Genomic DNA, 12,731 nt, shown 5'->3' with positions numbered 1-12,731 from the left:
TGTGTTTGTTACCGAGAGCGGGCAGTCTTATTCTCCGATATTTAGTGCATCAAAAATATGTGAATGAGCTCTTACCTTTGGCTTAGTGAGAAAGAAATCTCTTCGCTACATCCAGGAGCCCGCTCTGTGAAACTACATCCTTCACTTCTTTGCCATACGGGACTCACTGCCACTCACAGTAGACTGTAATCAGTGGAGCGCGCACCTCCTAAAGCGCGCTCACGAGCGCACGTTATCCCGTGAATGCGCAAACGAAACCGGAGTTGGTGTTGTTGCTGCTGTCCCATTGCAACAATAGGATCTAAACAGTATCTAATACAAACATTAGACAATTAGAATAATGTGTTTACGCTACATAGAGCGCACACAACAATTTATGTTCTTTAAAATATCGCTAAAACGTATTTATTGTTATTTTAATATAAAAATAACATGTTCATGGTATGCAACAAAATGAACAAAAACAATAATTTCATGCGACGGAGTGAAATAGTACTGAACAAGGTTCGTTTTCATGCACAGCCTTGTCTGTGTTTTTTATTTAAACTCCGTTAGGCGGTGCATCTCATCTCCCACTCATCCCGTATTTCCAGTTCCGAAACATTCCGAAAATACACGATTGGAGCCGAAACTCTGAACGACAACTTACGGAAATTCACGAAAGATTCCGGAAGGGACCTCACGACGGGAAGCAGCAGCGGCTAGCTAGTAAAGACTTCGGACCATTCCCTTTTAACCACGTTGTACAACATACTTTTGCATTTTTGTCAAACATTATGTCTGTACTGTGTTATAATAAAGGATGTGGACAACGTTTTGACCCCGACAAGAATTCGGATGGTAAGACTTTAGATAACAAACGATAGCTGCATTGCTATGACTGATAGCAGGGTAAATTTGGAAAGAAAACCACTTGTGTTTAACAACATTTATTCATATATTATTAACAAAACATGACCACCTCTAAAAAGGATCAACTATTAATTTTATTAGAACGTTATTTAGCATGTTAATGTAGTGAAGCATCTACAATGAAGCTGGTCATTAACGTTTGAATGATGTTCAATCAATAGCACAGACTTAGTAAATTAAATATTGTTTTATAGATGGCTAGAATGCAAGCGAGTTATATAAACGTCTTAACGAAAAATCCTGTAGTTGAGCAGTTGGTGGAGTAGCAAACTAACTATAAGCTGCACATTGTGTGAACATATAAACATGTGACTATATTCCTCTGACGTCACATTTCAGAATCAATCTCTTCTTATCCATAGATTCATGCACATACCACCCCGGAGTGCCAGTGTTTCATGATGCATTAAAGGTGTGGACATTCAAAAAGATCAGTTTACTTAGGCTATTTATGGAAAATATGTCACTGTTACTCAGAGTTAAACCTATTAAATTGTGTCTTGCATCGCTTCCCAGGGTTGGTCTTGCTGCAAGAGACGAACAACTGACTTTTCAGATTTCCTCAGTATTGCTGTGAGTGCTACAACTCGTCTGTGATGAGACTGAATGATCATTTTCATAGACAGAGTTGTGTAATTGCTCATATAAATTATAAATATCTAATTATATTGAAATGGCTAAGTCTTGAAATGTTTGTCTGTATTTATGAATCTCTTAGGGTTGCACGAAAGGCCCTCATAATCAGGAAAAGCCCTCTGAGCCTGTTAAACCAGAGGTAAAGTTCTCTGCGGACAAGAACGTGAATGACGTGAAGCAAAAATGTGATGAATGCATCACCCAAACACCAAAACCTCTGGAGTCTATTCAGCGACCAAGGTAAAAAACGCACTTGGAAAGTACAGGGTCTTCCCCATTTGTATTTTCCAGCTCATTAGTTCAGATGTTCAGAAGATAAAGTAATGCAGCATTAAATCTACTATAGAGAACAAGTTCTTCTCATTAACAGTCCACCGAGCCAAAACTCACATTGATGTTAGAACCTCTTAAGGATAAATGACTGAAAACATCAATTTTTAATTGTTTTTGTAGTCCAGATGAGCCTTTCTCTATTCTACAACGGAAGATCTCTCCTTCACTCAAACAGGCTTTAGAAAAGCTAAAAATAACTGAAGAAAATGCACAGGAGATAAAAGGTAAGAAAAGCCCGACCCTCTTTTTCCCTACCTGTCTATATTTGTCTTCTAATCTGATGTATTTTATTTTCTTTCTTGTATTATAGAGGAGGATAGTGATGAAATTAAGATAGGGACGTCCTGTAAGAATGGAGGCTGCAGTAAGGTACTGTTCGCACTCTCTGCTTCTCAGATTAGAAACCATGGCACGTAAAGTTTCTTTAGTTCATCATATAAACAATGCATTCTCATTCTTCTATTTTTTAGACATTCAGCGGACAAGCCAGTGATGACGAGACGTGTTTGTATCATGCTGGTGTACCTATCTTCCATGAAGGGTAAATTAGCAACCGATCAAAACTGAAAATGACTACTAGAAAAATGTAGATGTAGAAATCTCAAATATATCTGCGGATTCTGCAATTTAGGGTACGTTTACCCGACAATGATGTACTTGTTTTTCCTTAGCGTTTTCTGCGTACAGGCGACAACGTTGTCAAAACGTTCCCCATTCACACGGATCTGCGAAAACGACTAAAACCGCTGTATTATGTTGCCAGGCCAGTATTTGGCGATGTCACTTTGTAAAGAAACACTACGTGCCTATAGACTGAACACGAAATGCGCATGGCGTCACCATTTTCACAAATTCGTGTTTTTGTTGTTTACAAGACGATAAAAGTAACTGTTTTGTACACTTTGAAACCCGATTTCAAAAGTTTGCGTTTTCAGGCCCCCAAAATGCAGTTGTCATGTAAATGAACGGCCAAAAGGTATAAAAAGTTTTCCGTTTTTGGTTGAAAACCGTGCCATGTAAACTACCCCTAAGTCTTTTTTTATCTTTCCTCATAAAAGGATGAAATATTGGAGCTGCTGTAAGAGGAAAACCTCAGACTTCAACACGTTTCTGTCTCTGGAGGGCTGTACCCGAGGAAAGCATCAGTGGAATATGAAAGATACAGTAAGTGCCTACCATGAGATTTAAATGTCAAAGAACTATATTACTTGCATTGGATTTTCCCCCCCCTGCTTTTTGTAGATGGCAATTATACTGTATTTTTACATACACTCCAATAAAACAGTATAACAACACTGTGCAGCTCTAGCAGGCCCAAATGCTACTTTCAAATTAACATAATTTGTTGAAGACCAAATTATTAAATACGTTTACATGTGAATCTTGTTTGAAGTGGACATTTTTTTTAATGTGTGCACAGGGAAAAAAGGTTGTACCATGCAGGTTTGATTGGCACCAAACAGGAAGTCAGGTCATCATTTCCATTTATGCCAAAAATTCAATACCAGAGCTGAGCTCGGTGGAGGGGAACAGTACTGTGGTAAGACATCAAGGCAAAATTATTTGCAAAATTCTGTATACTGGTAGTTTAAACTTTTCCAAATAAGGCTATTTTTTTTTTATTCTTTGCAGCTCAAAATCCACATTATATTTGAAGGAGAGAAAGAATTTGAACAGCAGATCAGTTTGTGGGGGGTGAGTATTCAGTTGTAAAGTACTTTTATCATACTTTTTTCATTAAAGCTTGAAGTGAATACATTTTGTGGCAATAGTGTTACTGGATAGAATAATAATAATAAAAAAAGGTTTCCCAAAGTTGTCTCTGCATATGAAAAAGTATTGTAATTTCACAATATTTTATTCTAAAGCATGTAGTTCTGGCCCTAAAGGAATTTCCACTCCAAATCATTGCTTTAATATAAACTTCAGCACCACAATACAAACAAAGCATGACTTTAATAGGTTTAAGATTGTCTATTTGCTTTTACCTAAGGTGATCGATGCAAGTAAAAGTTTGGTGAACATGATGGCTACCAAAATTGAGGTTTTGTTGAAGAAGGCAGAGCCAATGTCATGGGCCCGGCTGGATCTTCCACCTCCTCCAAAGGATAAAGAGAAAGAAAAAGATGTTGACAGTGAGGATGAGTGTGATGATTGAATTAAGAGACTGTAAGAGGACCAACATTCTTAGCTCTGAGTGGGAATCATTTTATCTGATTCTATGGTTTGATGCATAATGAAGCATGAATGTTATGAAAATTCTCAAATCTTTGTCCAAGGTCAAATTATAGATTTATTGTACAGAGCATGTTTAAGAGTTTTTATTTTTTAAGAAAGCTCTCACACAAAAAAACAACAGTTACTCTGAATAGTTATTGATTCAGACCAAAATGTGTCCAATCCTAGTAAGTGGAGCATTTTAGCATCTTAGTTTACGCTGGAATGGCACAAAACCAATGTTACAGTGGTTAACAGACATTGCCAACACCAAATAAGACTTACTGTAAGCCATTTATCATGACTCAGCACGTAAAGTGGCTCTGGTGGCACTTACAAAAAAACAAATCTAAAACTGTGCTACCTTGCAAGCACAATCTTTCATGAAAACTTCTACTATACAATGCATAGTATATGCATACTGTGGCCTTGCCACCCCCTAAAATCAAGAAAAATAGGCCAGAACATGCTGCAAAAATAATCCTTTATTCAATTGAAGCTTTAAAAAGATATCAAAAGTCAAATCTTTTTTGGACCTCAGATGCTCCAAAGACAAAGTTTGTGTCTGTGGCTTCCGTTGTCAGGCACTGATCTTCACCATCCTGAGGGATTCAAGGAGAGCGTCGTGGGAAGACGTCAGAGAGGGTAAAAAGAAATGGTGAATGGTTTATGGAAAAGTGTCTTAGTTTTCCCAGATCAAAGTGCATTTGCAAACAAAAGGATTACAAAAACATTTGACAAACTTGCTAACAAAAATTACTTTCAGCGACACCCACCTCACTGAAATACTTCTCAATAAGAGCTTGAGCCGCTCTATAAACAGTATTGTTCTCATGGTTTTGAAGAAACTCAATTCGATCCAGCCCTCCCACCTCCTCCACCAACAAACAAAGCTTATCCACCTCACCAAGTTTCTCAGCAGCCTGTAGAAGGTACACAGTTGATATTTTAGCATCTCACAATGCCAAGCACTGGGAGTTGAAGGAGAGTTTTGCAGATTTCTTTATGAAGTCACACACAGTGAACGCACCAAGAAAATGTTATTTATAGCATCTAGGATGACCAGGACCGTCTTGGTGTCTTTAACTTGAAGCAAGTTCAAGATGGCCTCTAAAGCACCACACTTGACCAGATGAACAACTTGGTCTACGGTCCCACCACTTGTGTAGTTAGTCACTGCCCATACTGCCTCTCGCTGGGTTTTGAAGTCACCCTGCAAAACAAGGAGTTTGAGTATCCCAAAGTGTCAAATACTGGCCAAACCAACACTGAAAAAGCATTGTATTTTGGTACGCAAGACATTTTATCGCCAAATTAGACATACATTTATGAATCCCAATTAGAATTTACCACAAAAAAAAAAAAAAAAAACACCACCACTGCAGCCCCAAAAGGTTTTGGTTATCAAAGTCAAATCATGATAGATAGAAGTTCTTGTACAAGACATTCATTGTTACCATTTGCTTGTACAAGTCTGCTCTTTCCATATAAATTACCTCAAAGATTTGACAATGCATGTTACAGTATAGTTTTCCCAACTGGAAATGAAGGCACATTTCAAAGGGCCTCAGGAGGGACTACTTGTATAACTGGCCTCATTTTATGCCCAGCTTTAGGAGAAGCATGCAATCACGTTGAAGCCAGAACGTTTTATAGGCAACTCTGTGGGGGAAGAAAACTCAACATAAAAGCAAGGCATCAGTTATGACATACATTCCTTAGGAGATCCACCAGAGGAGCCAACAATCCACACGTGATGAGCTGTTGAATCTGTTGGCAGGGTCCAGCTGCAATGTTGGACACTGCCCAAGCTGCCTCCTTCTGAACACTGGACTTAGGGTGTCGCATCAGCTGGGGCAAGGCACTCAACACACCTGCATCAATGGCCGCTTGCGTCTGCAGGTCTGAACCGCTGACAATGTTCCCAATCGACCGTAGGGCTGGTGTCTAGAGAATTAGTGAAACTCCTTAAGTGGCCCAACATCAAGACCAAAAAGGTAAACACTGGAGTACTTACCACCACAGAGAGTTCCTCAAAGCCCAACAGCTCAACCAGCCGTGGAAGAATTCCAGTCTTGATGACCACATCAATTCGTTCATTGGGTCCATCGGTGAGGTACGAAACGGCCCAGCATGCATCAGACAGGACGGATTTGTCACCGTGGTGGAGCAGTTGGATTATGGAGGGGAGCATTTGTTGGACAGCACTGAAACGAGGGAAGGGATTCTTGTTCCTACAAAGGTTCGACAGGGTCCATGTAAGGTTGCGAAGGTACCCCACCTGCAAAACATTTTATATAGTTTACATTCTGCATGTTTGTTTACATTTGCCATTTCAGATGTGGGGAGTCGAGAAGAAACTCACAGGAGCATCTGGTGTGAGCCGTGCCAACAATGCAGGGATGATGCCACAGTCGATCAAGGCGTCTCGATAGGATGGACCATCACCTAAAATGGAAGCATGAACACTGGGTCAAATGGTTCCACGACTTCATAGTACAACTAGCACGGTTCAACAAAATACCCAAGTTTCACCAAACATTACAGTGCAAGTGTTCAACCTGCATATTCTTTTAGGATGTAGAGGCCCCCTGAAGTTCAAAGTATCCTCACCTGCAATGTTGCCTAAAGCCCAGACAGCCTGTTCACTGATGTTCAGCATTGGTGAAGCCAGCAGGGCAATGAAGGCTGGTACCGCTCCATGCTCTACCACTTGCTGTGTGTGCCAAGAAGTGCCAGATGCAACATTAGTAAGGGACCAGGCAGCCTCAAACTGCAGCATAGGGTCATCGTTCCTCCCTAGAAACTCCACAAAGCGAGTCAGAAGTCCTGCTTCAACGATCTCCTTAAGGGGAGGGTTCCTCTCCCGAGAAAGCAGCTTCCTGTAGGGACCAATTTGAAGGTTGGTAATGCTCTGTAACATGATTTGAGATGACTACGAATCAAGTTAAGATTGGTTACTGTACCTAGCTGCTTGACAACCTTGTCTCTGCATCTCTGGGCTGTCAGCGTTCACACTTGCAAAAATCTCTTGAATCGTTGCAGATATGACCTTAACAAGATGAAAACAGTGAGATAAAGTATTGTAAAAACGTGTTTTAATTGGAGGTAGAAGCAGTAAACACCTGTTCGTTGTCAGTGTTAAACTCTGGTGACAGAGGTTCCTCATCTCCCAAGGATGAAATATTTCTCCTCTTCAGAATACTTTCAACCCTATGAGCTTTTCGAAGCTCAACACATTCTGCAATTCTGCGGTCACGCATTTTCTGCAAGCAGAGATAGGGTGAGTGAATCTATCAAAAGATTAAGGAGAGAACTGTTGAAAGTGGAAAAAATAGCCAGAATGGATGCACAGCTCACCGTTGGCTCCTTGCCCTTATTTTTGAACTTCGACATGCGTTTATCAGACAGATTTTCAGTAGGCATTTTGACACTCAATGCACTAGCCATGGGCAAATCACTCCTAACAAACTTCTACAGGAGGTTTTAAGATCAAACGTTACAATAACTGCTAAAACAGAACTGACAGCAGGAGTTTGTGTACAAAACAGATCTCTCAGCGGTAGACTCAACTGCAATAAAAATGTAACCAGCTGCAAAGAGCATTAAATAGACAAGCACAATTAGAATCAGGTGATATTAATTTATAGCCTTGGGACACACCTCAGATCAGAGGATTCACCCTTTGTTTGGTGTGTATTAGATGTTATTTCACGTTTTAGATCACACAACTACAGTATAATAATTATAAAAGTCAGTCAATTAACCAACTAATGCCACAACCTAAGAAAAATATGATTTTGAAGTTTTTGAAATGTGTGCCTGTGAAATAAAAAGGTATGTTATTGCCATCTAGAGGCCAATAGTGATATAATAAGACACAGAAAAGCTGTATGTGCTGCTGTCTTTTTGAATGAATGTCCTTTCTTAAAAACCCCTTGCAGCCATATATATACAGTATATATGTATATGTATATATATATATATATATATGTGTGTGTGTATGTATGTGTGTGTGTGTGTGTGTGTGTGTGTGTGTGTGTGTGTATATATATATATATATATATATATATATATAAACCATTTCTATTGAAGTACATCAAATATGAAAAATAGTACTATACATTTTACCTAAAAATACATCTATATATTTTTTATAAAACCTTTAAATACATTATTAATAATAAAATATCTGATACCTCGACTTCATAGTGTCACTTGGATTTGCTCCGGAAAAACTTCTTTGAAAGTATTACATATTTTACAATTAACGGTATTATTGCTATAACTGTAGGCCTGTATTGCATGACTAGTTTTGAATGTGATCTACATCAGTAATTCCCAACCAAGTGTTCAAATGAATATGTAAAAAAAAATAAAGAGGTACATTTTTACATTTCTTACTTGTCTTACTCAAACTTCTCTCTTCTGTACAGCAAAACAATGTCAGAAGGACTGGACACAACCACAGAACTGTCAAAACTTCCTCATTAAAACGAGCTACTTGGTTAGTCTGGTTTTTTTATATATATAGTATGGAAAGTGAATCAAATCACATCTAAATGTATCTTTAAAGCGCCAGAGTGTACCAAAGTGCAGTACAAATTTTATAAGGATACATTTTTTTTTTTCATATTATAGAAATAAATAAATAAAATTAAATAATAAACAAACACCACAAATGCATCTAATCCAAACCTAATGGTTCTTACAAAGTAGCAAAGGCCTCATCAAACAAATACGTCTTGAGAAAGGTTTTAAACATGTTTACAGAGCTAGAGGATCTATAGACATAAGTAAACCATTCCACAACTTAGGGCCACCAACTAAGAAAGCACATTGTAAAAGTGTGCAACTGAATAATATTAATGATAAAACTAAATGATACCCTGTAAGTTGTGAGTCTGGTGTTGATGGTATAAGTGACTAACTGATGGGATTGTGTTGTGGGGTTGTAAAACCAAAAGGTTATAAACAGCACTGACATGATAAATTATATCATTTTTTGAGTTACCAGATGATGGCGCTGTGCCCGTATGACTAAGGGAAGTGGTCAAAGTTCTGCATCAGTCCTAAAATCTAATAAAAACGGTCAAGGAATTACCAGACTCTTGAACCTTTACAGCTTTTTTAATATGACTTTTAATTAAAAAACAGCGAATACTGCAATGGACAATAAATACCTCTATAGTTTGTAAAACAGAGAAGTTTATGCGTATACAAAATAAAATATCTAAAATACAGAAAAAAACAGAAGAAAAAAAAGAAATATATTTTTAGACTTTACTTATACAAACAGAGGTGACTGTGAGTATGTAACTTCTGTATGGTTTTCATCTTCATGGACTGTTAGAACAAGAAAAACATATGTCACGTGACGCGCGCGAGAGTTGTTGCTGAAGTGAACGCGCATCGCACGCGCTCATACACCCAGAGACACTCCGATTGTGAGAAGAACACGAGCAAAACAACGACCGAACGGTAAGTTACATTATCACTGGTGTTTTCATAATCATTAGCGTTGGTATTTAACACTTTTCAATATATGTTTAATGCCTCACGCTTAAATTCATGGTCATGTTTCTGATGATTTGAACGGTCATGTGCTTCCTTAGTGAGTTCTTCATGTAAGTTCTTGATTATGTGTTATGACATTGGCAACATATGAAGTGGTATTCCGCCACAGTGTGATTTTCATTGCCATACATAGATTCAGATTCACTGGATTATCAGCGCCATGTATTTCAGCACCATGGACAGCTCACACAACAGCGAATGCTTATTGGATCGTGTAACTTTTGAGTCTGAGCACCTTAATTAATCAATCTATTAATTCTTGCTAATGTTTAACGTCTCTTTTAAATTAACTATTACATGAACAAAATAATGTACAACAGCTACAACAAAGAAAAGAAACCGTTCAACCATTAGCAAACTGTCTATACAGTATGGATTTCTCTGTACTATTGAGTTACTGTTGGTGGTTTGTCACGAATTCAATTGAACGGAATGCACTTTGTAAGTCTCCCCAACAATTATGTGTTAAAGGAATTCAGGGTTTTCTGTCGTTTTGGAAAACTTAAGATATCCTGTCCAGTTCTGGCTGTTTAAAAATGCATCGTAGTTCCTTTGAAGTTAGAGCGCAAAACATACAGTAGCAATGGAAGAACATAAATAGTGCATCTATGTCCCAATACCAACTCTGTATTTTGAACACAGAATTGAGTATGAAGAATCAATCTGATTAAGTATACATGGGGTTCTGTGTTCATACAGTGGGGTTCTAGTATGTTGCAAACAAAAAGTATAGTATAAATCCCTCTCCCGTGTTTTCTTGACGTGACGTCATTTGGTATGATTTCTCCATGTGATCTGTAAAAGTATGAGATATTGCCCTCAGGTCCTATATATATATATATATATATATATATATATATATACATACATACTGTATATTATGATATAATGGCTGGCTTATAACCAACAATCATTCTGGGGAATTCTGTATTTATCCCTTTAAGCTGTGTAACTCCTTTTTAATCAAATTAATAATTCATTTAGAGTAATGAAAAAGAGGGTAAAGGGTAAAGAGGCAGTATAAATATTCAGTGGCTGCAAATCTGCATAAGATCATTATCTTCAGGGTCTCAGTGTTTTGGAAAATCTCTGAGGTTATGAATACATGAATCTGAATCAATACATCTTTTAAGATTTGCATGCTTATTGTTTCTAACAGGTGTTAATGATGCATCCCATTACTGAGATCTGACTGGAACAAGCACATTTCACGAACTTCTTCATGGGCGTTTCAACTTTGTTTTCCTCCTGATCTCGAGATATTTAGAGGAAGGCAGAAAAATCCTCACTCTTTAGAATAAGACGTTGCCCTGGCGACAGCTCATCCTTATCACGACTCTCACAAATATGCACCTCTGTGATTCAGTGGGAGGTTGATGATCTCTAGGGATATTGCTCTGAATATTTCTGCTTCTTGTGACTCTTTCAGATGCCCTGAGGAACCTTCTTGTATTCTACACTCTGATCTGAGAGGGCCGAGGAAATGGGGATTTTACACTTACTGTTGTTTGTGCTGATCGGAGACAGATTGGGTCCTACACGGCCGGATAATTTAGCGACGGCCCAGGCGAGCGAGCGACGCGTCTTGGCCCACATCCCCGGCGACATCATCATCGGGGCCCTCTTCTCCGTCCATCATCAGCCGCCAGCCGACAAGGTTCACGAGCGCAAGTGCGGTGCCGTACGCGAGCAGTACGGCATCCAGCGGGTGGAGGCCATGATGCACACCCTGGACCGCATCAATGCGGACCCACACATCCTACCCAACATCACGCTGGGCTGCGAGATCAGAGACTCCTGCTGGCATTCGGCCGTGGCTCTGGAGCAGAGCATCGAGTTTATCCGTGACACCCTGGTCTCGGCCGAGGAGGAGGAGGGCATGACCAAGTGTTTAACTGAAGATGGAGGGACTCCCATGAAAGGGAAGAAGCCCATTGTGGGGCTGATCGGGCCTGGGTCCAGTTCTGTGGCCATCCAGGTTCAGAATCTCCTTCAGCTGTTCAACATTCCCCAGATTGCGTATTCGGCTACCAGTATGGATCTCAGCGATAAGTCTTTGTACAAGTACTTCATGAGGGTGGTGCCCTCCGACGCCCAGCAAGCCAGAGCGATGGTGGACATCGTCAAACGATACAACTGGACCTACGTATCTGCCATTCACACTGAAGGTACGTGATCTCTCTCCTCAGGGAAGCATTTTTCCTCACGGTTATCATGGGATTTTCCAATGCCTCTTAGAAGAACTGAATCTGAAACTCTTTTAGTTCTGGAAGTTGAATTTCTTCCTCATATTAGTATTTCACAAAAGTCTTCCAGTGAGAAACACAGATCTCCACCAGCACGTAACACTATTATTTAAAGTGCTAAATCTTCCACATTCTGAGAGATTTCCAGAGGGATTTTTTTTAGGTGATAATGTATCACTCTATCTGTTGTGGTTCACCTTTATCTAGGCCTAAACAGCTAAATCTCTTTATTTTTCATAGAGGGAAATGATGACACATCACAGTCCTTATAAAGTGTGTATGTCTCAGATGCGGAATGTGCCACATATAGTCAAGATCCAGGAATCTGTTCATCATTTTTATAAATATTTTGAATTCGTTTTTATTTTTATTTGTTTCTGTTTTCATTTTAATTTTAGTTAAAGTTTTAGTAATTTTGTTGGGTGTTCTTGTAATTTTATATATTTATTTTAACATAACTATATAGTAGTGCTGGCAACAATCCAAAATAAAAGTTTGTGTTTACATAATATATGTGTGTGTGTACTGTGTATAATTATTTTGTATATATAAATACACATATATGCAAGTAGGCCTATATATTTAAGAAAAATGTGTTATTTAAATATAATATAAATTATGTATAAATATATATACAGTATGCAAATATTTCTTAAATATATACATGCGTATGTGTTTATCTATATATACAAAATAATTATGCACAGTACACACAAATATTATATAGACACAAACTTTTATTTTGGATGCGATTAATCACGGTTAATCGTTGCCCAGCACTACAGCTTTTAATCCTTTTTATTTTCGTTG

The 12,731-nt window shown here is 38.5% G+C and overlaps 4 protein-coding genes across 6 annotated transcripts in view; 2 read left to right on the top strand and 2 right to left on the bottom strand.

The window, feature by feature from the left end:
* The window catches only part of fat3b (FAT atypical cadherin 3b), a 63,037-nt gene extending 62,844 nt beyond the window's left edge, over window positions 1–193 (bottom strand). For all 3 annotated transcript variants that reach the window (XM_084400758.1, XM_084400759.1, XM_084400760.1), the window contains exon 1: window positions 76–193. The gene's annotated coding sequence lies outside the window, so the exon portion shown is untranslated. The remainder of the gene's footprint in view (window positions 1–75) is intronic.
* A 426-nt stretch (window positions 194–619) lies between these two features.
* chordc1b (cysteine and histidine-rich domain (CHORD) containing 1b) lies at window positions 620–5,022 on the top strand. The gene is made up of 11 exons (XM_084399777.1): window positions 620–840; window positions 1,275–1,324; window positions 1,429–1,485; window positions 1,631–1,788; window positions 2,002–2,105; window positions 2,192–2,250; window positions 2,352–2,422; window positions 2,940–3,045; window positions 3,302–3,421; window positions 3,514–3,576; window positions 3,875–5,022. The coding sequence occupies exons 1-11, from the start codon at window positions 777–779 to the stop codon at window positions 4,037–4,039; spliced, it is 1,017 nt and encodes a 338-aa protein (XP_084255903.1). The 5' UTR covers window positions 620–776; the 3' UTR covers window positions 4,040–5,022.
* kpna7 (karyopherin alpha 7 (importin alpha 8)) lies at window positions 4,566–7,684 on the bottom strand. Its single transcript, XM_084399776.1, has 10 exons — window positions 7,459–7,684; window positions 7,224–7,364; window positions 7,065–7,150; window positions 6,712–6,980; window positions 6,464–6,546; window positions 6,116–6,379; window positions 5,812–6,045; window positions 5,129–5,311; window positions 4,875–5,021; window positions 4,566–4,700 (listed from the first exon to the last, which is right to left on the bottom strand). The coding sequence occupies exons 1-10, from the start codon at window positions 7,546–7,548 to the stop codon at window positions 4,611–4,613; spliced, it is 1,587 nt and encodes a 528-aa protein (XP_084255902.1). The 5' UTR covers window positions 7,549–7,684; the 3' UTR covers window positions 4,566–4,610.
* A 1,492-nt stretch (window positions 7,685–9,176) lies between these two features.
* The window catches only part of LOC311285653 (ras-related protein Rab-38-like), a 42,496-nt gene continuing 38,941 nt past the window's right edge, over window positions 9,177–12,731 (top strand). The window contains exons 1-2 of the mRNA XM_084401408.1: window positions 9,177–9,579; window positions 11,105–11,843. Of these exons, the coding sequence (XP_084257534.1) occupies window positions 11,159–11,843 (685 nt within the window). The 5' untranslated portion in view covers window positions 9,177–9,579; window positions 11,105–11,158. The remainder of the gene's footprint in view (window positions 9,580–11,104; window positions 11,844–12,731) is intronic.

The sequence above is a fragment of the Rutilus rutilus genome (assembly GCF_951802725.1).
Source record: "Rutilus rutilus genome assembly, chromosome: 25".
In the NCBI taxonomy this organism is placed as follows: domain Eukaryota; kingdom Metazoa; phylum Chordata; class Actinopteri; order Cypriniformes; family Leuciscidae; genus Rutilus; species Rutilus rutilus.
This window is presented reverse-complemented; position numbering and strand designations above follow the sequence as displayed.